Source organism: Siphateles boraxobius, unplaced genomic scaffold (assembly GCF_051911475.1).
Source record: "Siphateles boraxobius isolate OS27281-9 unplaced genomic scaffold, OSU_SipBor_1 39, whole genome shotgun sequence".
Classification (NCBI taxonomy): Eukaryota; Metazoa; Chordata; class Actinopteri; order Cypriniformes; family Leuciscidae; genus Siphateles; species Siphateles boraxobius.
In genome coordinates, this window is record NW_027509019.1 from 1,251,550 (window position 1) to 1,274,423 (window position 22,874).

General features: G+C 44.1%; 2 protein-coding genes across 2 annotated transcripts; one reads left to right on the forward strand and one right to left on the reverse strand.

Annotated features, from left to right (window-relative positions):
* Positions 1 to 4,089: 4,089 nt before the first annotated feature.
* On the reverse strand, positions 4,090 to 6,325 carry dnajc30b (DnaJ (Hsp40) homolog, subfamily C, member 30b). The gene has a single exon (XM_077197310.1). It carries the CDS (start codon positions 5,413 to 5,415, stop codon positions 4,750 to 4,752), a length of 666 nt encoding a protein of 221 aa, XP_077053425.1. The 5' UTR covers positions 5,416 to 6,325; the 3' UTR covers positions 4,090 to 4,749.
* A 190-nt stretch (positions 6,326 to 6,515) lies between these two features.
* bud23 (BUD23 rRNA methyltransferase and ribosome maturation factor) lies at positions 6,516 to 22,035 on the forward strand. The gene is made up of 12 exons (XM_077197309.1): positions 6,516 to 6,859; positions 9,021 to 9,058; positions 9,233 to 9,328; positions 12,239 to 12,321; positions 12,921 to 13,017; positions 14,986 to 15,082; positions 15,166 to 15,216; positions 18,851 to 18,936; positions 19,045 to 19,090; positions 19,545 to 19,606; positions 20,236 to 20,325; positions 21,759 to 22,035. The coding sequence occupies exons 1-12, from the start codon at positions 6,818 to 6,820 to the stop codon at positions 21,811 to 21,813; spliced, it is 843 nt and encodes a 280-aa protein (XP_077053424.1). The 5' UTR covers positions 6,516 to 6,817; the 3' UTR covers positions 21,814 to 22,035.
* Positions 22,036 to 22,874: the final 839 nt, after the last annotated feature.

The following is a 22,874-nucleotide window of genomic DNA, read 5'->3' on the forward strand; positions in this document are numbered from 1 at the left end:
GATGGATAGATGTTTGGGTGTATGGATGGATGGATGGATAGATGTTTGGGTGTATGGATGGATGGATGTTTGGGTGTATGGATGGATGGATGTTTGGGTATATGGATGGATGGATGTTTGGGTGTATGGATGGATGGATGTTTGGGTGTATGGATGGATGGATTGATAGATGTTTGGGTGTATGGATGGATGGATAGATGTTTGGGTGTATGGATGGATGGATGGATATATGTTTGGGTGGGTGGATGGATGGATGGATATATGTTTGGGTGTATGGATGGATGGATGGATATATGTTTGGGTGTATGGATGGATGGATGGATAGATGTTTGGGTGTATGGATCGATGGATTGATAGATGTTTGGGTGTATGGATAGATGGATGGATAGATGTTTGGGTGGGTGGATGGATGGATGGATATATGTTTGGGTGTATGGATGGATGGATGGATAGATGTTTGGGTGTATGGATCGATGGATTGATAGATGTTTGGGTGTATGGATGGATGGATAGATGTTTGGGTGTATGGATGGATGGATGGATAGATGTTTGGGTGTATAGATGGATGGATGGATGGATGGATAGATGTTTGGGTGTATGGATGGATTGATAGATGTTTGGGTGTATGGATGGATGGATGGATAGATGTTTGGGTGTATGGATGGATGGATGGATAGATGTTTGGGTGTATAGATGGATGGATGGATGGATGGATAGATGTTTGGGTGTATGGATGGATGGATGGATAGATGTTTGGGTGTATGGATGGATAGATGTTTGGGTGTATAGATGGATGGATGGATGGATGGATAGATGTTTGGGTGTATGGATGGATGGATGGATAGATGTTTGGGTGGGTGGATGGATGGATGGATATATGTTTGGGTGTATGGATGGATGGATGGATATATGTTTGGGTGTATGGATGGATGGATGGATAGATGTTTGGGTGTATGGATCGATGGATTGATAGATGTTTGGGTGTATGGATGGATGGATAGATGTTTGGGTGTATGGATGGATGGATGGATAGATGTTTGGGTGTATAGATGGATGGATGGATGGATGGATAGATGTTTGGGTGTATGGATGGATTGATAGATGTTTGGGTGTATGGATGGATGGATGGATGGATAGATGTTTGGGTGTATGGATGGATGGATGGATAGATGTTTGGGTGTATAGATGGATGGATGGATAGATGTTTGGGTGTATGGATGGATGGATGGATAGATGTTTGGGTGTATGGATGGATGGATGGATAGATGTTTGGGTGTATAGATGGATGGATGGATAGATGTTTGGGTGTATGGATGGATGGATGGATAGATGTTTGGGTGTATAGATGGATGGATGGATGGATGGATAGATGTTTGGGTGTATGGATGGATGGATGGATAGATGTTTGGGTGTATGGATGGATGGATGGATAGACGTTTGGGTGTATGGATGGATAGATGTTTGGGTGTATGGATGGATGGATGGATGGATGTTTGGGTGTATGGATGGATAGATGTTTGGGTGTATGGATGGATGGATGGATAGATGTTTGGGTGTATGGATGGATGGATGGATAGATGTTTGGGTGTATGGATGGATGGATGGATGGATGGATGGATGGATGTTTGGGTGTATGGATGGATGGATGGATAGATGTTTGGGTGTATGGATGGATGGATGGATGGATGTTTGGGTGGATGGATGGATGGATGGATAGATGTTTGGGTGTATGGATGGATGGATGGATAGATGTTTGGGTGTATGGATGGATGGATATTTGGGTGTATGGATGGATGGATGGATGGATGTTTGGGTGGATGGATGGATGGATGGATAGACGTTTGGGTGTATGGATAGATGGATGCTATATATTCGGCTCTGGATCTGTATAGTCCTGTGTCTCAGTGGAGTCTGTGATTTAGTTGTTCTGTTGCTGTAGATCACTGTATTTCAGTTCTCTCTAATCTCACACAGTTCAGGAGAATCCCCAGTGCCAACCGTTTCTATAAAGACTATCAGCGCAGATTAATCAGTGAAAACAATATATGGGTCGACCTCTACGCAGTGGCACTCTATTTAAATATAAATGGTTTTTGGTTTCAACAATATCAGCCCAAAAATAGCCACTTCCCGCAGCCTGGTTAACTGATGTGGGCTTCCACACAGCACAGTTCCTGTGGAACAGATCGCACAATGTGCCCCATCTTTAATGTCAAAGGGTTTTTTCTAGAGCGGTTCAAAAGACGAAGTTTATTGCACTTTTCGTCCACAACTTCATATCGTTTTTTAGCACATTTTGTTTTCTTTTTGGTGTATATTTAGGGGTGGCTCAAGCATCAAGAGTTTTTGTATGATTTTCAATTGACTACATTTGAAAAGAAAACAAATAATTCACTGTGCCATGGTAGATGTACTGTAACGATGCCGTAAAATAGGCTGGTCTAAAGGTCAGATCTGTCATGCTGTGATTATTATACTTGCCGATAGCGATGTCAGTTTCTGCGGCGGTCACGTGACTCTTCATTGGTATGGCCTATAGTTTTTCACTGTAGCTGTTTTAGTCACGATACGTTTGGTTTGCAGCACAGATGTGGATGCTTGAGTGAGCCCTAAATACACCAGTCTGCTTCAGAGCTGGAATATGTTTTATTTAGATGAAGTAGAATGGATGTGGTTTTGTGGACGTGTTCTCTTGACATAGATCTTCATGAACCCCAGTGGAAACACACTTCTATTTGACGGGTTTGTTAGTCATTTCTGTGTGTGTCCATCAGCTTCAGGTCTCCTTCACTGCAGCCTCAGGAAAGCATGGAGATGCACTGAGGTTTGTGTTCACTTTCCCCCGCTGATATGATCATATTTCACATTTATGAGTCCTTGAATCGCACATTTGGGGAGGGAGTATGTTGTGCTCGATGTCTTATTCAACATTTACAGGCTGGTACATGCGCCAATCATCATAATCATCATCATTTTAATAACTGAAAATGATTGCTGAATTGCAGTTCGCATACATTTCCCTCGTTTTATTTAGTCACTATTTCTTGTCTACTGCTGAGTTTTGATTTTATATTAAGTTTTTAAGCTAGTAGTGGAATGAGTTTTGATCATTCTGAGCTTTTGTATGAAGTGATGACCTTCACATTAAACTTTATATTTCTGTGAATAAAGCGACTGACGAGACAGTCTGAGGAATGAAGAGAGATATTCTGTCTTTAGTGAACTTCTCACACTAGATCAAACACTACTTAAACGGATAGTTCACCCAAAAGTGTTCACGTAGTGTGATAGCGTAGTGTTTCGGTGTTGTACGTCACACGCAGGCTCACTATTGGCTGACGCTAGTCATGTGTGTGTGATGCGTGTGACGTACAACACAGAAGCACTACGCTGTTACACTAGTCACAGCGCATCTCTGGGTAAACACTGACGTTTCATTTATGAATCAATCTGCGTTTTCAAACGAATAGAGTGAGTCAATGATTCAGTGAGTCATTCATAAACACAGTCGCTTGATTTGTTCCTGAATGAATCAGTCGTTTGAACAAATGGATTGAATGAGATTCAGTGACAAAGACAGTGACTTGCCACCCCCTACTGGCGGTTTTATTTTATTTCATTTATTTAAATCATTTAATATTTCTATATTCAAACCCTTCTGTTTAAAATCTTAATCTCATAACTTTGTTATCATCATGAATTTAAATACATTCATGCCACTTCTGATCCTCATTTAACAGTCTGTAAATATACCTAATGCCTATGGAAGCCCGTTTCCGCCACAGCTGAGTTAAAAATATAAATCTGTAACTCTTAAGTTTCTCATAATTATGACTTCAGTATAAGTCATATGCCATGTTTGCTGTGATGCATTTACACGGCTTTGACCAGCGGATGTCGCTAGCGTGGCACTCCCTTCTGCTCCACGGCTTAGCGCATGCGGAGAAGTGCCAGAAAATAAGTCATTATTACGAGTTTTATCTTTTTTTTTTTTAGTCAACTTTGGCGGAAACGGGCTTCCGTAAATGCCACCTCTGCAGTGCAAAGATGAATTTTGTATGAAAAATGTCTTATGGGACCTGCAATGGATTGACAATTTTTCCTATACATTTATTGTTGTATTCACTGCCATTACTTTGATCATTAATATGGGGGATGTGCAGATGTCATGTGACTGAAACGGATGAATACACATCTGTAGCTGCGCGCGCACACACACGCGCACACATACACACACACACAGGTGTCCGCTCATAATCCCTGGTTTTCCTCTGTTGAAGATGGTAAACCAGCAGATTTGCTACAATTAACAGATATTAGTTTGACATCTGTCCAGAGTGAAGCAGTGTTTTAACCACAACACTGCGTTGAGTTCTGCCAAAAAACACAAGAGTGGTCCATTTTGATTTCATGGGGACTTTAACTTGTCAAGTGCTTCCAGTCCATCATACTGGACATGATCATAACCATAAACAGAGTGGCTTGTGGTTTATTATTCTTGTTTTCAGCTTAATTAGGCTAACAAATCGAACATTCACCGGAAATGTGAATAACAATGTTCAATGTTCAACTGTTCCCCCAAAAGCACCATGGATATTAAATCCATTCCTGGAAATAAATAACCTACAACAAATTTCCGACAGAAGAGAAACAGAAACCCTTTCACTGTTAAAAGAGTTCAGATCCATCTGTGAATTAGTCAGTCATTAATTCTCGTTTGTTGTTAAACACACACACACACACACTCCCTCAGGAGGACTTCAGGCTCATGATAACAGCAGCTCCAAAGATCAGCAGGAACGCCGCCGTCACTTCCGTCACTTTCCCCTGTTTCCACTTCCGGAAGTTTTCCTCCTGCAGCTTCCGGCGGAGCTCTTCCCGCTGTCGCATCTGCTTCTCTCTCTGCAGCTGCTCGCCATAATGCGCCTGATAGAACGCGTCGAAGTCGAAGTGCGCGTTGGCGGCGCGTCGAGGCCGCCGTCCGGACGCGTCTGAGGAGCCCGGTCTCCCGGCGCTCTGCACGGCGCTCTGCTCGAGTGTGCCGAGGTCGTAACGCCTCCGGAGGCCGCTGCTGCCGAGCACACTGTAGGCCTCCGCGACCAGCGCGAAGCTCCGCGCCGCCTCCTCGCTGCGCCCAAGGTTCCGGTCCGGGTGATGCACGAACGACTGCTTATAATAGGCGCTCTTGATCTGCGCTTGCGTGGCGTTCGGGGAAACCTTCAGGATGTCATAGTACGCGGTGCGGCTGCGGTGGAGCGGCGCGGAGGAGTCAGAGTCAGCGGCTGTGCGGCGGCTGCTGTGCGCGCGTGTCCCCGGTGGCGCAGGAGGATGATAATGATAGTAATGTGACCGTAGTGTTTGAATAGAGCAGAGTTTGTGAGCGCCACTCCTCACACAGCCGCTGACCTCCGCCATCACCACAGTATCACCAGACCTCACTTCCGGCAAAACAATGAAAATATCAACCAATCAGAGACAGGATACACTGAAAACTGCGTACTATTGGCTCCAGAGAGCTTCTTCTTTATTTGAATGCAGAGATTGTAGGAGCATTGCCGCCACCTGCTGGTCAAGGCCGCACAACACTATTCCCTGTTCAATAGACTTCTTTATATAATCTTTCTTGTTGACTATTGAGCTGTAAATTGTTTATTTTCTGAAAGTTTGTCTGTTTTGTATCTTCTGTTTGTTAAAATTTGCATTAAAAATCATTTTCAAATATTGCTTCATTCATCATGTGAATTATTTTAAATGTTTGTTGTTTTAAAGTTGGAAATCAAACATTTCCTTTCATTATTATACTTTAGATATCATTATAATGTACTCTACCGTTTCTTTCCCTTTTTTTTTTATTGCAAAACACAGAAACGTTTATTTTGGTCATGTTTCTATACTAGACAACTTTGGGAAAATATTGACACAGTTATTATAGATCATATCCAACTAGATATATCCATAACTTTTAAAAACATTATTTTTGGATACTTTGATTCTGAACTTACTAAAAATAATGCTTGCGTTGTTATACATTTGATTTATCTTCTTTGCCAATTCTATATCCATGAATGTAAGTTTACCAACAACAAATGTATCTTAATACAATTACATCGTCAATAAATAAGAAAGCAAGTAGAACGTCTTCAATCTGTAAGGACTTTTTCTCTGTCTTCTTTCATTATTATTATTTTTTCCCCAGCTCTTTAACTCTTCTTTTCTCACGTGTATTATGATGACATTGTACATATCATTAATGCATTTTGTATAATGTACAAAGTTGTATATCATAAACATGTTATTTTGTATGTTTTGCAATAAAAAATAAATGATCAAATGGGCAGGGCTCGATTGTTGTCTCTAATTTTTCAGTTAAGTTGTGTAAAATAACGATTCTCCCATTTTAACGCTAGACTGTAATATAGTTCATCGTTGTCATAATAATGTCGATGTAAATAATAACGCATCTGAAGTGACGTAGGTCACTCGCAGCTGTTACTTCTCTCAGCGCTTTTCAGATCGGACAAATCACAGTGGACTGTAATTACTAGTTAATTATTTTTATTCTTTCACTAAGAGACTGACGCGTAAGATCTTCGTTTGTATATCAGATACCAACTCTTTAAAAGTAAAATATAATATTCTCTAGTACAGAGCACATCGTGATATTTGAATGCGTCTCGAGGGAGGCTCGCGCTGTTTCTGTCGCCGGGACATGACGTCATCAACGCTCGCCAGGCTCCGCTGTTCTCCACATGTGTTGTTACAGTAGTGTTGTGATCTGAAGTTGCTGGTTACAGGTTTATTTTCAGTCAGTATCATCATGTCTTGCCGTAGACCTGAGCATATGGCTCCTCCAGAGGTGGTGAGTGAACTTAACTTACTCTTCTAGTGTTGAAATGGGCTTTTATGAACATGTACACAACAAACAATATACAAAACACATATACAGACGAGCCTGACGATCAGTCCTTTAATATCTGCGACACTGACACACTCGCTATGAGTTATTATTCTTTATTTCCATATTTCAGTCATTTCTGTGTTCAGTTCTTCTCCACGAGTTTAATTGCTAAATTATCCAAATAATTCATCATAATAATGATCAATTATTGAATCTGAAAAGAAACAGGATTCAGTTCGGGTTTTTAATTAAGCGAATGATCTTGACATTCAGTAAATATTTGAAGACAGTAAACATTTGAACAGTTTTGCAGAATAAATAAAGACATTTTCTTTTTTTAAAGAGTCTGCGTGTTTGTGAAGGAGCCATTTGGCCGATAAGATTTTACTAAACAACCAATTAGTAGATTAACAGCAACCAATCATATTTGTAGGCATGCTGAAAGAAAATAGCATTAATCAAACGTTAATCATAGTGTGTGTTAGTGTGTTAGTGTTATGGGTCTAGGCACCTCGCGATGCGATGCTAAAACGACTACTTTTGTTTGACTACTTGGTACTTTTAAAGCAAAGTATTTATAATGACCCATAAAGACATTACTTCCAATATCTTTTATTAATAAACCAAATGGAAGTGATTTGGCCGGTCAACTGTAAGGTTACATTTGCCAGCATACGTCCCAACATATCAGAGAACCAACAGGACAATAAATGTGTGCCTGCGGCATAAATGATACAAACTCTCTAACATTGAATAACAGACTTCGATCCAACATCCTCCTGTTATGTGCAATGAGCAATATAATCCTTCAGACAAAAAATAAAATAATTTTTTTTGCTGTTGCAAAATCACAAACATCTTTCATTCATAAATATAGAGTCATGTAACAGCAGCTCTCATACAAACATAATCAGGCTCCAGACTAACTTTTCCACTGGTTGCAGCTTTTTTTCTTTTGCAACCTGCCGTGGGATTAATCAGTGCATGCTGATGAATAGTAACGTGTCTTAATCTGCATATCCTAGTTTTGCAGTGATTTTTAAATAGACCGACAGTGACACAAGACCTCATGTTAGCAAAACGTTTTAATATTTTAACTATCAAATCAAAAAACTATTAAAAAAACATGTTCTTTTCATTTTTATATCCCTTGATTCCTGAATTCCTAATTGACACGTTTCACCATCAGTGTGCGATGCGCGTGACGTGTTCGTTCGTTAATGCGGAAGAGCATTGTAGCTTCTCTCCGTTAATGTCTATGGCGAGACACCGGGCGACTCCGCAGCCGAGACGACCCCGGGATCAAATAGTCCGAATATAAACACTTATTACAGGCGTATCGTAGTGATGCAGGATAAGTCAAAAACACGGTTCATGGGGTTGGAGTAGTACATGACCAAAACACGGTTTGGAGAATGGATTTATGATGTACTCGTTCACTGGGAGCATAAGTTACGCAGCTGCTGGAGTAGTACATGACCATGCACTCGCACATGCGACCACATTCAATTTTAACTCGCACATTCTCAAAAAATGGTTGCAGTCGGGAACCCTGAAAATGCTTGTGGACTTACGCATATTCTGAATTATTAGTTTTAACATACAAAGCCGCTCTTATACCCAACTAAAATAATAAAGAGTTATGACTTGCGATTGTTGCTGTGTACCACAATCAAAAACAGCTTATACAAAAAAAGTGAATGATCATCTGCAGAGAGCGCAGTCAAACTGCAGCTGTGTGTGACAGGGATTGCACTGACACACACTGTGGAGCGCAGGACAGTAAAGCTGTGTGTAACAGATGTGCAAACCGAACCACACAGAGCAGCTCTCATACAAAAAATACCAAATACGTCACAATGAAATTGTCAATTTTCCATACATTAGCCTTTAGCGACGAGGGTGTGTTCGGATTTGGCGCTCAGCCGTCGTGCGTCTCTGTCACAGTCCCGCGCTCCAGTCACGGCAATATTACGCTATTAGAGGAAGGAAAAAATGTAGAAAAAAAATGATTTTTGACATCTATTCAGGATCGGTGTATTCCCTTGGTGTGTGTGGCTGTACTGTATGTGCTGTGTGTATCATTTATACAAATGCCTGTTGTTGTTTTCCACATTTACAGTACTATAATGAAGAGGAGGCCAAGAAATACTCCCAGAAGTGAGTCGAGACGCGGGGAACCGACCGCTGTTACTGACTGACACTTATGAGCTGCTTTTGTGCAAGATACATTTTATTTTGCTGTCCATATTTAACTAATTAATTGCTTTGTGTGTGTGTGTGTGTGTGTGTGTGTGTGTGTGTGTGTGTGTGTGTGTGTGTGTGTGTCGGCAGCTCCCGGATAATCGAGATCCAGACTCAGATGTCGGAGCGGGCGGTCGAGCTGCTCAGTCTGCCAGAGGATCAGGCCTGTTATCTGCTGGATGTGGGGTAATATAAACACACATTTCTGTTTCAATAAAGAAAAAAATATGTATTTATATTAAAAAATGTTATTTTTCACATCCTGCCCAATGTTGTCCCACATTAAAGGTCCCATATTATGCCCCTTTTCACAAGATGTAAAATAAGTCTCCGATGTCCCCAGAGTGTGTATGTGAAGTTTTAGCTCAAAATACCCGACAGATCATTTTTTACAGCATGTTTAAATTGTCATTTTTTGGTGCTCAGAAAAACGCGCTGTTTTAGTGTGTGCCGTTTAAATGCAAATGAGCACGGAAAGGGGGCGGAGCTTCAAGAGCTCGCGCTCAGTCTCAGGACAAGTTCATCTCACAGAATGATGATAATAATATCAGAAACTCTCAGTAACGGTGTTCATTTCGACCCGGAGTCGGACAATACTGCCTACAGAGTCTGAGTGCTGTATAGAGATGGAACAGGTATAGTTTAGTAGCTTAATTACGGTTATAACGTATTTGTCATCTGCTTGTATGTAGCCACTATTTATAGCGTACAAGTCTGCTGTTTCGCACCAGGTCCGAATGATGGTCAAACATATACTGATGAGTTTAATAAAGTTTATTGTACATAACACAAAAGATGAAGCGTCAGTTTTACTTCAGAAACTCACCGTAAGAGCTGAGTAAACGGTAAGATATAAGAAGTGCGCAAGTACATAAACGAATTTCGGTAGAGTTGAGGGAGCATTTTCTTTAAAAACTAAATAATTCCACCTCGTCTTCAGCGGCTGCCTCAGATTTCGGGAGTAAATAGAGAGAGCTATGTGGATTAATACACCCAGCCATTCTCGTCAGTGCAGCAGCTGTGAACTCGATCAGGGCGGGGCTATGTTAGGACGGCAGTGTCTGTCAACACTCGTGGGCGGGGCCTGTACTTAGTGACGTCACTAAAACATTCTGAAAACAGGTCGTGGGGAGACACTGCTGATGATTTATGGGGATTAATAAAAAATGAGTGAGTGGATTTTTGTCACTACTGGGTGGTTGTGTACACACACTGCCAACACACATTTATGTCCTAACACCATGCAAAAGTGAATTTTGCATAATATGGGACCTTTAAAGGCTATGATAACAGATATAGTGCATGTAACGTAGGCTGTGCTATATGTGCACAACGGGTTAAAATCACATTATAAACCAGATAGTTCCAGTCCTTGATTCTGATTGGTTGAGCCGCGTTCAAAGCCGTTGTAAATCACACACACACACACACACACCTTTGACCGCATTAAATCAGTGTTACTGCGCAGCTGCTTTTTTTGATGCTTTATTGCTGCATGTGTTGCTTAGAAACCTCTTTGGAACTGCATTGCTTGGCGGAGAAATAATGTGTTATAAGGTTATATTTTTGTTGCTTTATGAATAAAATAAATATTAAAATGATTTTTTTTTTGTCGGCACCGATAGCCTCATGGGCAGCGCCGACATATAGTGCCGTTGTGCTTCGGGCGACCCGAGTTCGAATCCCGGCTCGTGGACCTTTCCCGATCCCGTCCCCCGTCTCTCTCCCACCTCGCTTCCTGTCCACTCTGTACTATCCTATCACAATAAAGGCAAAAATCAACAAATAAAAAAAATTCGTAAAAAAATCTTAAAATGAATATTTTTATGGAGTAACCGTTTTATTGCCCCTTGAAGCCGTGATTTACAGTGAGTTTAGCTCAGGGGTTTTGCTCCGCGTCGAGTCTATCAACGCCCCTGAGCTGTTCTAAAATCACTGTAAAACAGGGCTTCAAGCGGCTTATTGCTTTAGTATGGCTACTATTATTTTAGTAATATGTATGTTTAAGTCAGAATAATTTCTATGCACTGAGGAAAACACCACAATCTCCAGTATCTGAGTGTCTATCAGGGCAGAGGCTGCTGTAATCTAGACATGTTAACAGTTATTCTGAAGCCCTTATTAAAGGATTATGCAGCTCACTCTGCGTCCTCCGCTCGTTTTTATATCGCACAGACTCCATACTCCGCCCAGGACTAGTTTTACACTTATGACACTGTTATTACACTGTGGTTACACTGGTAATACACTGTTATTACACTGTTTATACACTGTTAATACACTGTTATTACACTGTTATTACACTGTTAATACACTGTTATTACACTGTTTATACACTGTTAATACACTGTTAATACACTGTTATTACACTGTTAATACACTGTTATTACAATATTATTACACTGTTAATACACATGTAATACACAGTTGTTACACTGGTAATACACTGTTATTACACTGTTAATACACTGTTGTTACACATGTAATACACTGTTATTACACATGTAATACACAGTTGTTACACTATTAATACACATGTAATACACAGTTGTTACACTGGTAATACACTGTTATTACACTGTTATTACACATGTAATACACTGTTGTTACACATGTAATACACTGTTATTACACATGTAATACACAGTTGTTACACTATTAATACACATGTAATACACTGTTGTTACACTATTAATACACATGTAATACACAGTTGTTACACTTTTAATACACTGTTAATACACTGTTGTTACACATATAATACACTGTTATTACACTGTTAATACACATGTAATACACAGTTGTTACACTTTTAATACACTGTTAATACACAGTTGTTACACTGTTAATACACATGTAATACACAGTTGTTACACTATTAATACACTGTTATTACACTGTTAATACACAGTTGTTACACTGTTAATACACATGTAATACACAGTTGTTACACTGTTAATACACATGTAATACACTGTTATTACACTGTTAATAGACTGGTAATGCATTGGTAGTACACTGGTAATGCACTGTTATTATGCTGTTATTACACTGGTAACATCATGCTGACCTGTTTCTCCTGCTTGAACCCGACAGCTGTGGATCTGGACTCAGTGGAGATCATTTATCTGAGGTCGGACACTACTGGGTTGGTGTGGACATCAGCACAGCCATGCTGGGTGAAAAAATACACACACGCTTGCTCTCAGACACACTCTCATACACATACACACACTCGCATTCATTCACACACACACACACACACACACACTCGCACTCATTCACACACACACTCACTCTCAGACACACTATCTCTCTCTCTCTCTCACACACACACACACAAAGCTTCAGGATAACGAGTGCTAGCACACATGATCGTCAGAAGTTCATGAAGGGAAGAAGGGAAGACCGTTGTCAGCACAAACTCGTCTGCTACAACTGCCGCCTCAGCAAGCGTACTCAATTTTTGTTCATTTAAAAATAAACTACGACGCCTTCGGGGAACACAACTGTCCGAGTCCAGCACAGCATTATGGGAAATGGAGTTAATATAACATCATTGTTTTATCAGTCAAGAGATAAAGACTTGACAACCTTAATTCTTTTCACTTTACATATATTACTGACATTAATTAAATATTAATATGTAGAGGTGCTACAACACACACACACACACACCTTCTCATTATAGCATCAGATTGATATTCATATCTTACATCTGTAGCAAAGTGATTGCATCAGTGCGCTGCAGTGTTAGAACGTGTGTGTGTGTGTGCAGACGTGGCGCTGCGGCGGGAGGTGGAGGGAGATCTGGTGCTGGCAGACATGGGTCAGGGGATGCCCTTCAGACCGGGCACGTTCGACGGCTGCGTGAGGTATGAGCTCATGGAGGGATGTGTGTGTGTGTGTGTGTGTGTGAGGTATGAGCTCATTGAGGTGTGTGTGTGAGGTATGAGCTCGTGGAGAGGTGTGTGTGAGGTATGAGCTCATGGAGAGGTGAGTGTGTGTGTGTGTGTGTGTGTGTGTGTGTGTGTGTGTGAGGTATGAGCTCGTGGAGAGGTGTGTGTGAGCAGCTTGTGTGGAGTCACATAGTGAGTGTGTCTGTGTGTGTGTGTGTGTGAGGTATGAGCTCGTGGAGAGGTGTGTGTGAGCAGCTTGTGTGGAGTCACATTGTGAGTGTGTGTGTGTGAGGTATGAGCTCGTGGAGAGGTGTGTGTGAGGTATAAGCTCGTGGAGAGGTGTGTGTGTGTGTGTGTGTGAGGTATGAGCTCGTGGAGAGGTGTGTGTGAGGTATGAGCTCATGGAGAGGTGAGTGTGTGTGTGTGTGTGTGTGTGTGTGAGGTATGAGCTCGTGGAGAGGTGTGTGTGAGCAGCTTGTGTGGAGTCACATTGTGAGTGTGTGTGTGTGAGGTATGAGCTCGTGGAGAGGTGTGTGTGTGTGTGAGGTATGAGCTCGTGGAGAGGTGTGTGTGAGGTATGAGCTCGTGGAGAAGTGTGTGTGTGTGTGAGGTATGAGCTCGTGGAGAGGTGTGTGTGAGGTATGAGCTCGTGGAGAAGTGTGTGTGAGGTATGAGCTCGTGGAGAGGTGTGTGTGAGGTATGAGCTCGTGGAGAGGTGTGTGTGAGGTATGAGCTCGTGGAGAGGTGTGTGTGTGTGTGTGTGTGTGTGTGTGAGGTATGAGCTCGTGGAGAGGTGTGTGTGTGTGTGAGGTATGAGCTCGTGGAGAGGTGTGTGTGAGGTATAAGCTCGTGGAGAGGTGTGTGTGTGTGTGAGGTATGAGCTCGTGGAGAGGTGTGTGTGAGGTATGAGCTCGTGGAGAAGTGTGTGTGAGGTATGAGCTCGTGGAGAGGTGTGTGTGAGGTATGAGCTCGTGGAGAGGTGTGTGTGAGGTATGAGCTCGTGGAGAGGTGTGTGTGTGTGTGTGTGTGTGTGTGTGAGGTATGAGCTCGTGGAGAGGTGTGTGTGAGCAGCTTGTGTGGAGTCACATTGTGAGTGTGTCTGTGTGTGTGTGTGTGTGTGTGTGTGTGTGTGTGTGTGTGAGGTATGAGCTCGTGGAGAGGTGTGTGTGTGTGTGTGAGGTATGAGCTCGTGGAGAGGTGTGTGTGAGGTATGAGCTCGTGGAGAGGTGTGTGTGAGGAGAGGTGTGTGTGAGGTATGAGCTCGTGGAGAGGTGTGTGTGAGGTATGAGCTCGTGGAGAGTTGTGTGTGAGGTATGAGCTCGTGGAGAGGTGTGTGTGAGCAGCTTGTGTGGAGTCGCATTGTGAGTGTGTCTGTGTGTGTGTGTGTGAGGTATGAGCTCGTGGAGAGGTATGTGTGTGTGTGTGTGTGAGGTATGAGCTCGTGGAGAGGTGTGTGTGAGGTATGAGCTCGTGGAGAGGTGTGTGTGAGGTATGAGCTCGAGGAGAGTTGTGTGTGAGGTATGAGCTCGTGGAGAGGTGTGTGTGAGCAGCTTGTGTGGAGTCGCATTGTGAGTGTGTCTGTGTGTGTGTGTGTGAGGTATGAGCTCGTGGAGAGGTATGTGTGTGTGTGTGTGTGAGGTATGAGCTCGTGGAGAGGTGTGTGTGAGGTATGAGCTCGTGGAGAGGTGTGTGTGAGGTATGAGCTCGAGGAGAGGTGTGTGTGAGGTATGAGCTCGTGGAGAGGCGTGTGTGAGGTATGAGCTCGTGGAGAGGTGTGTGTGAGGTATGAGCTCGTGGAGAGGAGTGTATGAGCTCGTGGAGAGGTGTGTGTGAGGTATGAGCTCGTGGAGAGGTGTGTGTGTGAGCAGCTTGTGTGGAGTCACATGGTGTGTGTGTGTTCAGTATTTCAGCGCTGCAGTGGCTGTGTAACGCGTGTGTGTTCAGTATTTCAGCGCTGCAGTGGCTGTGTAACGCAGATAAGAAAACACACAGTCCTCCGAAGAGACTGTACCGCTTCTTCAGCTCCCTGTACTCCACACTGGTGAGTTTAATCACTTTCACACGGCAGGAACTCACAGACTGATGATGATGATGATGATGATGATGATGATGTTGTTGTTGTAGACGAGAGGAGCGCGCGCCGTCTTCCAGATTTACCCGGAGAACTCAGAGCAGGTCGGGATCTCATGATATTATTCCTGCTTTTCTCTCATTGCATAAAACCTGCAGGATTTACTATCAGTAGCTGCAGATCTGGACTGTTTCACCTGCTCGGTTGAGTTTAGGCAAACAGTTACAGTCCCCCTGTAGTCAATGATTTTATCCCTTAAAACTCATCTTTGATCACCGAAATTACATATTTAAATGTTTTTTCCTTGGAAAAAAATGTCTTCATGTCTTGAATGTAACTCGACACTGTTCTCCCCGCCTCCACTCACTCACTCAGCTCAGAGATCCACTCGTTGACGATCACACGTTGATCTGATTGGTTACAAGGTAGTTTGTGACGTCAGAAACACCAGCGATTTTTGGAAAACACACCAAAGCGTGTTTTTGAGACTGTCTTTGGTTCACTGCAGTTTAAGGAGAAAATACTCCCTTAATGGTATCGACTTATGAATTTACACATGGTTTATCTTAAAGCATATTAAAAAGACCACATAGACATGTAAACAACATTAAAAGCTGGATTTTCACCACAGGGGGACTTATAAAAATGTCTTATTCTGGTCTGCCATCTTTTCTTTTTCACCCTTTCCTTTCTTCTGCTTTGAAAAAAAAACTAACCTAAAGGTCCCATATTGTAAACCTTTCTGGAGTTTTATTTTAGGTTTTGGTGTCCTTAAGAATATTTGCGGTATAAGTACCAGAAACCATCTCAATATATTTTTCCAGCTCCTTTCTCAGGAGCTCTGTCAAGAACAGGTCGATTTTAGGCGGTCTAATTAATATTCATGAAGCTCTCTTCTGATTGGCCTGTTGTTTTCTGAGTGACGCACGGCCAGGCCAACCACAGGTAATATGGTCATGTGTGCTGTATCCTGCTGTGGCTTGGTGATGCTCACAGGTAAGGTAAATAAAACACCTGTAATGATGGTGATAAATGATTTGTTATTAAAGCGTAAACATTCACAAACCACTATTAATTTATCATAAAAGCAAGCCTAGGCTACTACGAGCATGGTTTGGCATGACAGAAATAGCGCAAAGTGTGCTCCCTTAATAATTCTTAAAAAACTAACATCTCAGTTCATCGCGATCTCACAAAGCTCTGTTATTTTCAATGACGCTGACGGCACAATAAATCTTTCATAATGTCTACACTTCGTTGTTATAATCCGAGGATTTGCCAGCATGCAGAATTCAGTACTGAACAAAAACTCAGTTTTGAGAGTTGAGGGGAGTCTATCTTAAATGCTTCTGATTGGCCATTGCGTTCAAGAAATCATCACACGTCTGTGATTGGCTACATTGCTCAACGCTGCACACATGTTATAAATAGAAACTCGTTCTGGCCTGTAAATCGTTTTTATTTAGTTTTAGTTATTCTTGTTGCTTTTGTGCAACATATGAATAACAAATTATTTGTTTTTAGATGTTTTATTTTTAGATATTTCTATTTTTGCGGTAGTCCCACGATTCGTTTTATTCTCCTGCAACCCGCACACAGGAGGGAGCAGTGCTCGGGGGGGCAGTGTAAGGGGGGGCAGTGTTAGGGGAGCAGTGCTCGGGGGGGCAGTGTTAGGGGAGCAGTGCTCGGGGGGGAGTGTTAGGGGAGCAGTGCTCAGGGGGGCAGTGCTCGGGGAGCAGTGCTCGGGGGGGCAGTGTTAGGGGAGCAGTGCTCGGGGGGGCAGTGCTCGGGGAGCAGTGCTCGGGGGGGCAGTGTTAGGGGAGCAGTGCTCGGGGAGCAGTGCTCGGGGGGGCAGTGTTAGGGGAGCAGTGCTCGGGGGGCAGTGTTAGGGGAGCAGTGCTCGGGGAGCAGTGCTCGGGGGGGCAGTGTTAGGCGAGCAGTGCTCGGGGGGGCAGTGTTAGGGGAGCAGTGCTCGGGGGGGCAGTGTTAGGGGAGCAGTGCTCGGGGGGGCAGTGTTAGGGGAGCAGTGCTCGGGGGGGTAGTGTTAGGGGGGGCAGTGTTATGGGAGCAGTGCTCGGGGGGGCAGTGTTAGGGGAGCATTGCTCGGGGGGGCAGTGTTAGGGGAGCAGTGCTCGGGGGGGGCAGTGTTAGGGGGGCAGTGCTCGGGGGGCAGTGCTCGGGGGGCAGTGCTCGGGGAGCAGTGCTCGGGGAGCAGTGCTCGGGGAGCAGTGCTCGGGGGGGCAGTGTTAGGGGGGCAGTGCTCGGGGGGGAGTGTTAGGGGAGCAGTGCTCGGGGGGGCAGTGTTAGGGGGGCAGTGCTCGGGGAGGCAGTGTTAGGGGGGCAGTGCTCGGGGGGCAGTGCTAGGGGAGCAGTGCTCGGGGGGGCAGTGTTAGGGGGCAGTGTTCGGGGAGCAGTGTTAGGGGCGCAGTGCTCAGGGGGCAGTGTTAGAGGAGCAGTGCTCGGGGGGGCAGTCTTAGGGGGGCAGTGCTCGGGGGGGCAGTGTTAGGGGGGGCAGTGCTCGGGGAGCAGTGCTCGGGAAGCAGTGCTCGGGGGGGCAGTGTTAGGGGAGCAGTGCTCGGGGGGGGCAGTGCTCGGGGGGCAGTGCTCGGGAGCAGTGCTCGGGGGGCAGTGTTAGGGGAGCAGTGCTCGGGGGGCAGTGTTAGGGGAGCAGTGCTCGGGGGGCAGTGCTCGGGAGCAGTGCTCGGGGGGCAGTGTTAGGGGAGCAGTGCTTGGGGGGGCAGTGCTCGGGGGGCAGTGTTAGGGGGGCAGTGCTCGGGGGGGTAGTGTTAGGGGAGCAGTGCTCGGGGGGGCAGTGTTAGGGGGGCAGTGCTCGGGGGGGAGTGTTAGGGGGGCAGTTCTCGGGGGGGAGTGTTAGGGGAGCAGTGCTCGGGGGGGCAGTGTTAGGGGGGCAGTGCTCGGGGGAGCAGTGTTAGGGGAGCAGTGCTCGGGGGGGCAGTGTTAGGGGAGCAGTGCTCAGGGGGGAGTGTTAGGGGAGCAGTGCTCGGGGGGGGCAGTGTTAGGGGGGCAGTGCTCGGGGGGGAGTGTTAGGGGAGCAGTGCTCGGGGGGGCAGTGTTAGGGGGCAGTGCTCGGGGGGCAGTGTTCGGGGGCAGTGCTCGGGGAGCAGTGTTAGGGGCGCAGTGCTCAGGGGGCAGTGCTAGGGGGGCAGTGCTCGGGGGGGCAGTGAAGCAGTGCTCGGGGGCAGTGTTAGGGGGGCAGTGCTCGGGGGCAGTGTTAGGGGGGCAGTGCTCGGGGAGCAGTGCTCGGGGGGGCAGTGTTAGGGGGGCAGTGCTCGGGGAGCAGTGTTAGGGGGGCAGTGTTAGGGGGGCAGTGTTAGGGGAGCAGTGTTAGGGGGGCAGTGTTAGGGGAGCAGTGCTCGGGGGTGACAGTGTTTGGGGGGCAGTGCTCGGGGGGGGGGCAGTGCTCGGGGGGGCAGTGTTTGGGGGGCAGTGCTCGGGGGGCACTGAAGGCGGGGACTGAGTAGTTCTGACATAAACATATACGGAAGTCACAACGGCTCGTGAAAAAGCACAGCTACTTTATGCAGACTGTGTGCAATGTGCATGTGTCTGTGGATCGACTGTTTTGAAACTCACATGGTAGTTTCACAGCTCCTAGACCTCTGTTATCATGAACACAACCAGGAAATTTCAGTTTTGACAATATGGGACCTTTAATGGAAATTGTGATTTGTTATGATTATGATTTGTGTTTGTAATAGTTTGTGTTTCTCCTGTCAGCTGGAGCTGATAACGGCTCAGGCCATGAGAGCCGGTTTTACAGGCGGTTTGGTCGTGGACTATCCCAACAGCAGCAAAGCCAAAAAGTACCTTCTTCAGTTTGATATTCCGTCATCGTTGATCAGAAAACATATTTAACGGGAGTGTGTTTAGTGTGTCATAACCAGTGACGCTGCAAATGTTTTTGTCCATAGATTTTTCCTGTGTTTATTTGCTGGTGTATCAGGGGTTTTACCCAAGGTGTGTACAGCCTCAGTATGAACACACACACACACACACACACACACACACACACACACACACACTCTCTCCCTGACTCTTACACACACACAAACATACACACACACACACTCTCTCTCCCTGACTCTTACACACACACACACACACACACACACACACACACACACACACACACACACACTCTCCCTGACTCTTACGCACACACACACACACACACACACACACACTCTCCCTGACTCTTACACGCACACACACACACACACACACACACACACACACACACACACACACACACACACACACACACACACACACACACTCTCCCTGACTCTTACACACACTCTCCCTCCCTGACTCTTACACACATTCTCCCTGACTCTTACACACACACACACTTACACACACACACACACACACACATGAGCTTGTTCATGAGCTTGTCTGTGTTGTGCAGGGTTTAGAGTCGGAGGCGGCTGTCAGAGGTGTGTCGAGTCAGGCTCAGTTTACAGCACAGAGGTAAAGCACATCTCTGAATATACATGTTGATTTCATATTTCACACACACATTAGAGGTTCTCAAACGCTTTCCTTCTGTAACATGATGCAGAACAATCTCAAACTTACAATTATAATGAAATAACTAATTATGAATAATATAAAATGTTTGAGATTTAACATTATATTCATTTTATGTGCTCTTTATTATTGTAATTATTTTTTTAAATCCATTTATATTTTTTCTTCCTTCCAATGATTTTCCTTTACTGATTTGAATCCGATGAATTCTGCGTATTGGTCACAAACCGATCTGATACTACACTACAAAAGCAGGAGGATATAGTGGAAATATGTATTAGTTATAATATAATCTTTTATTGTCAAAACTATCAGAGTATGAAAGGCTCCATTAGAGAGCAGTGTCCTCAGAACAATACGCTTCATTAATGGAGTGACACGAGCCTCACACGCATTGAACAATTCATAGCAGAACACGAAGAGAAGCAATATTGTGTGTATCAGAGCTTTAAATCCCAGTTCCCATGCGTGTTTCATTCAGTCCTCCAGCACACACTCACTGTACTCTATATTCATGACTCCTGAAACGTCATGTATGTCTCCTCAACATCTGCTCTTTCTCATGAAAGGTCCCGTTTCAAAAATATGAAAGGAAAGTCAGTGAAGAAGAGTAAAGACTGGATCGTGGAGAAGAAGGAGAGACGCCGCCGGCAGGGGAGGTGTGTTTCAGCTTGGGTTATTTTAAACCCTTATTTACCGGCTACATCCACCGTCGTACTGAATATATCAACTCTTATCTTCAGTTCTGTTTCTGATCGAGAAGTCAAAGTCAAGGATTTGGACACTGGTCTTTAAAGGGATAGTTCACCCAAAAATGAAAACTCTGTCAGTATTTACTCTCCCTCATGTTGTTCAACCCGTAAGACCTTCGTTCATCTTCGGAACACGAATTAAGGTAATTGTGATGAAATCTGAGAGCTGGATCACTCCTCCATAGGCTTCTAAGGGATAGAAACTTGCCAGCCCCGAAACGTTATTAAAGACATCGTTAAAATAGTCCAAGTGACTACAGTGGCTCAATCTTAAGTTTATCAAACGACGAGAATACTTTTTGTGCGCAAAAAACAAACAAAAATAACGACTTTATTTCAACTCTTCATTTCCTTCTCTGTGGGCCTCTAGTCAGTTCACTAGTGTAACAGCGCAGCGCTTCTGTTGTTGTACGTCACAAAAAGTATTCTCGTCGCTTGATAAACTTAAGATTGAGCCACTGTAGTCACTTGGACTATTTTAACGATGTCTTTAATAACGTTTCGGGGCTGGCAAGTGTCAATCCCTTAGAAGCCTATGGAGGAGTGATCCAGCTCTCAGATTTAATTACAAATATCTTAATTCGTGTCCCGAAGATGAACGAAGGTCTTACGGGGTTGAACAACATGAGGGAGAGTAAATACTGACAGAATTTACATTTTTGGGTGAACTATCCCTTTAATGAAAGACTGTGACACTGCGAATCCTTTGAGAAAATGAAAGCACTAAATGAGAATGAATTTTTAGAAACTGCTGATTAATCCGTATATCATTCGTTCAGTCGTTTTTTGATTTAATATTGAAAATTATAAAATGAGAAAACAGTTCCTTTTTCGTTTTTTTATTTTTTTCCAAAAAAACAAGAATTCAGCTTGATTTTTTTTGTTCTGAGGTAGAAAAATTAATAAACAGCTTGAATATTCGATTTCTACACGTGGGCGGGAATGAAACGCCCCTTTCCTCAGATAACATGGTAACATGGTTCACAAGAAAGCTCTGTTTAGGCTCTTCCCCGGTACGGGTTGTGTCGAGCAATAAACGAGTTAACAGAGCTTTCTTGTGAACCATGTTACCATGTTATCTGAGGAAAGGGGCGTTTCATTCCCGCCCACGTGTAGAAATCGAATATTCAAGCGGTTTATTCATTTTTCTACCTCAGAACGAAAAAGTTTTTTTTTTTAAATGAAAAAGGAACTGTTTTCTCATTTTTCAACTTTTAATATTAGATCAAAAACGACTGAACGAATGATACACGGATTCTGATTGACTTTAGCGGTTGTAGCTCGTCTGATGTGTTGTGTGTTCAGCTGTGGTGAGTGTTGTGTTCTTCTGCTTCTCTCAGGGATGTAAGAGCCGACACTAAATACACCGGACGTCACAGGAGACCTCACTTCTGACCCTCAACGGCTTCATATGAGCGTCAGCACTGGATCCAGTCACACACTCTGACCAGTCACAGGAAACCAGAACCAGAACTATGTGCTTTGAGGAAATACATCGCAAAACAATAGAAAAGCCATGTGGAGACAATTCATGGACTCCCTGTCTTATAAGATCACTATCTGGATTTTATGTCTGAATTTACAGAAGCTTTAATAAACCAGATTTCATCTTCTCAATTGTTGATTCCTTAATAAATGTGCATGTAAACCATTGTGGTGCACATTTAGCATGAACCTGGAGCTGTGCATTATCTCCAGCGCATATTCATCAAAAACAGCTCACTAACAAAAAACTGTCACTTGTGTGAATGAAAGAGATTTGGGATTGTTTAGGATTTGATGCTTTATAAGATGTTGCACCATGTTAACATGATATTGTAGCAGGAACAGAGAGCTGGGTTACTTTAGTCAGGAGTATATCTGGGATGATGGATACTGAAAGTCCCACGTCTGTCGAGCTGGTGCAGGATGAGTACTGTGACCAGGCACGTGCACACATAGACATCAAAAGCACAGCTTCCCTGTCAAACAAATATATTTAATGAATAGTGTATCTAAATATCAGGTCAGGAGTTCTGAAGCGCTCTCTCTCTCTCTCTCTCTCTCACTCTCTCTCTCTCTCTCTCTCTCTCTCTCTCTCACTCTCTCTCTCTCTCTCTCTCTCTCTCTCTCTCTCTCTCTCTCTCTCTCTCTCTCTCTCTCTCTCTCTCTCTCTCTCTCTCTCTCTCTCTCTCTCTCTCTCTCTCTCTCCCCCCTCTGCGTCTCTGTTTTTACGCTTCTGTCAGTCTGAGGTGTCGTTGCCTTAACGCGTTATGGGTTGCATCACTTGCGTGTGACTGTCTTGCTTCGGACTTGACTGAAGAGGTCAGTCTCCCTTCGAGGGTCGAAAACTCCGGAGTAGTGTGTGTGTGTGTGTGTGTGTGTGTGTGTGGACAGCAGGCGCAACCGTAGCAAAGGTTATGCGTTTTTGAATGAAAATGCACTGTGTAAAACGTATTCCACACACTGCTCGGGAA

Coding starts and splice junctions, on each gene's coding strand:
- dnajc30b (XM_077197310.1), bottom strand. CDS start 5,415: ATGGCGGAGGTCAGCGGCTGTGTGAGGAGTGGCGCTCACAAACTCTGC.
- bud23 (XM_077197309.1), top strand. CDS start 6,818: ATGTCTTGCCGTAGACCTGAGCATATGGCTCCTCCAGAGGTG. Junction 12,322..12,920: donor CATCAGCACAGCCATGCTGG/GTGAAAAAATAC, acceptor GTGTGTGTGCAG/ACGTGGCGCTGCGGCGGGAG. Junction 18,937..19,044: donor AACAGCAGCAAAGCCAAAAA/GTACCTTCTTCA, acceptor TTTTGTCCATAG/ATTTTTCCTGTGTTTATTTG.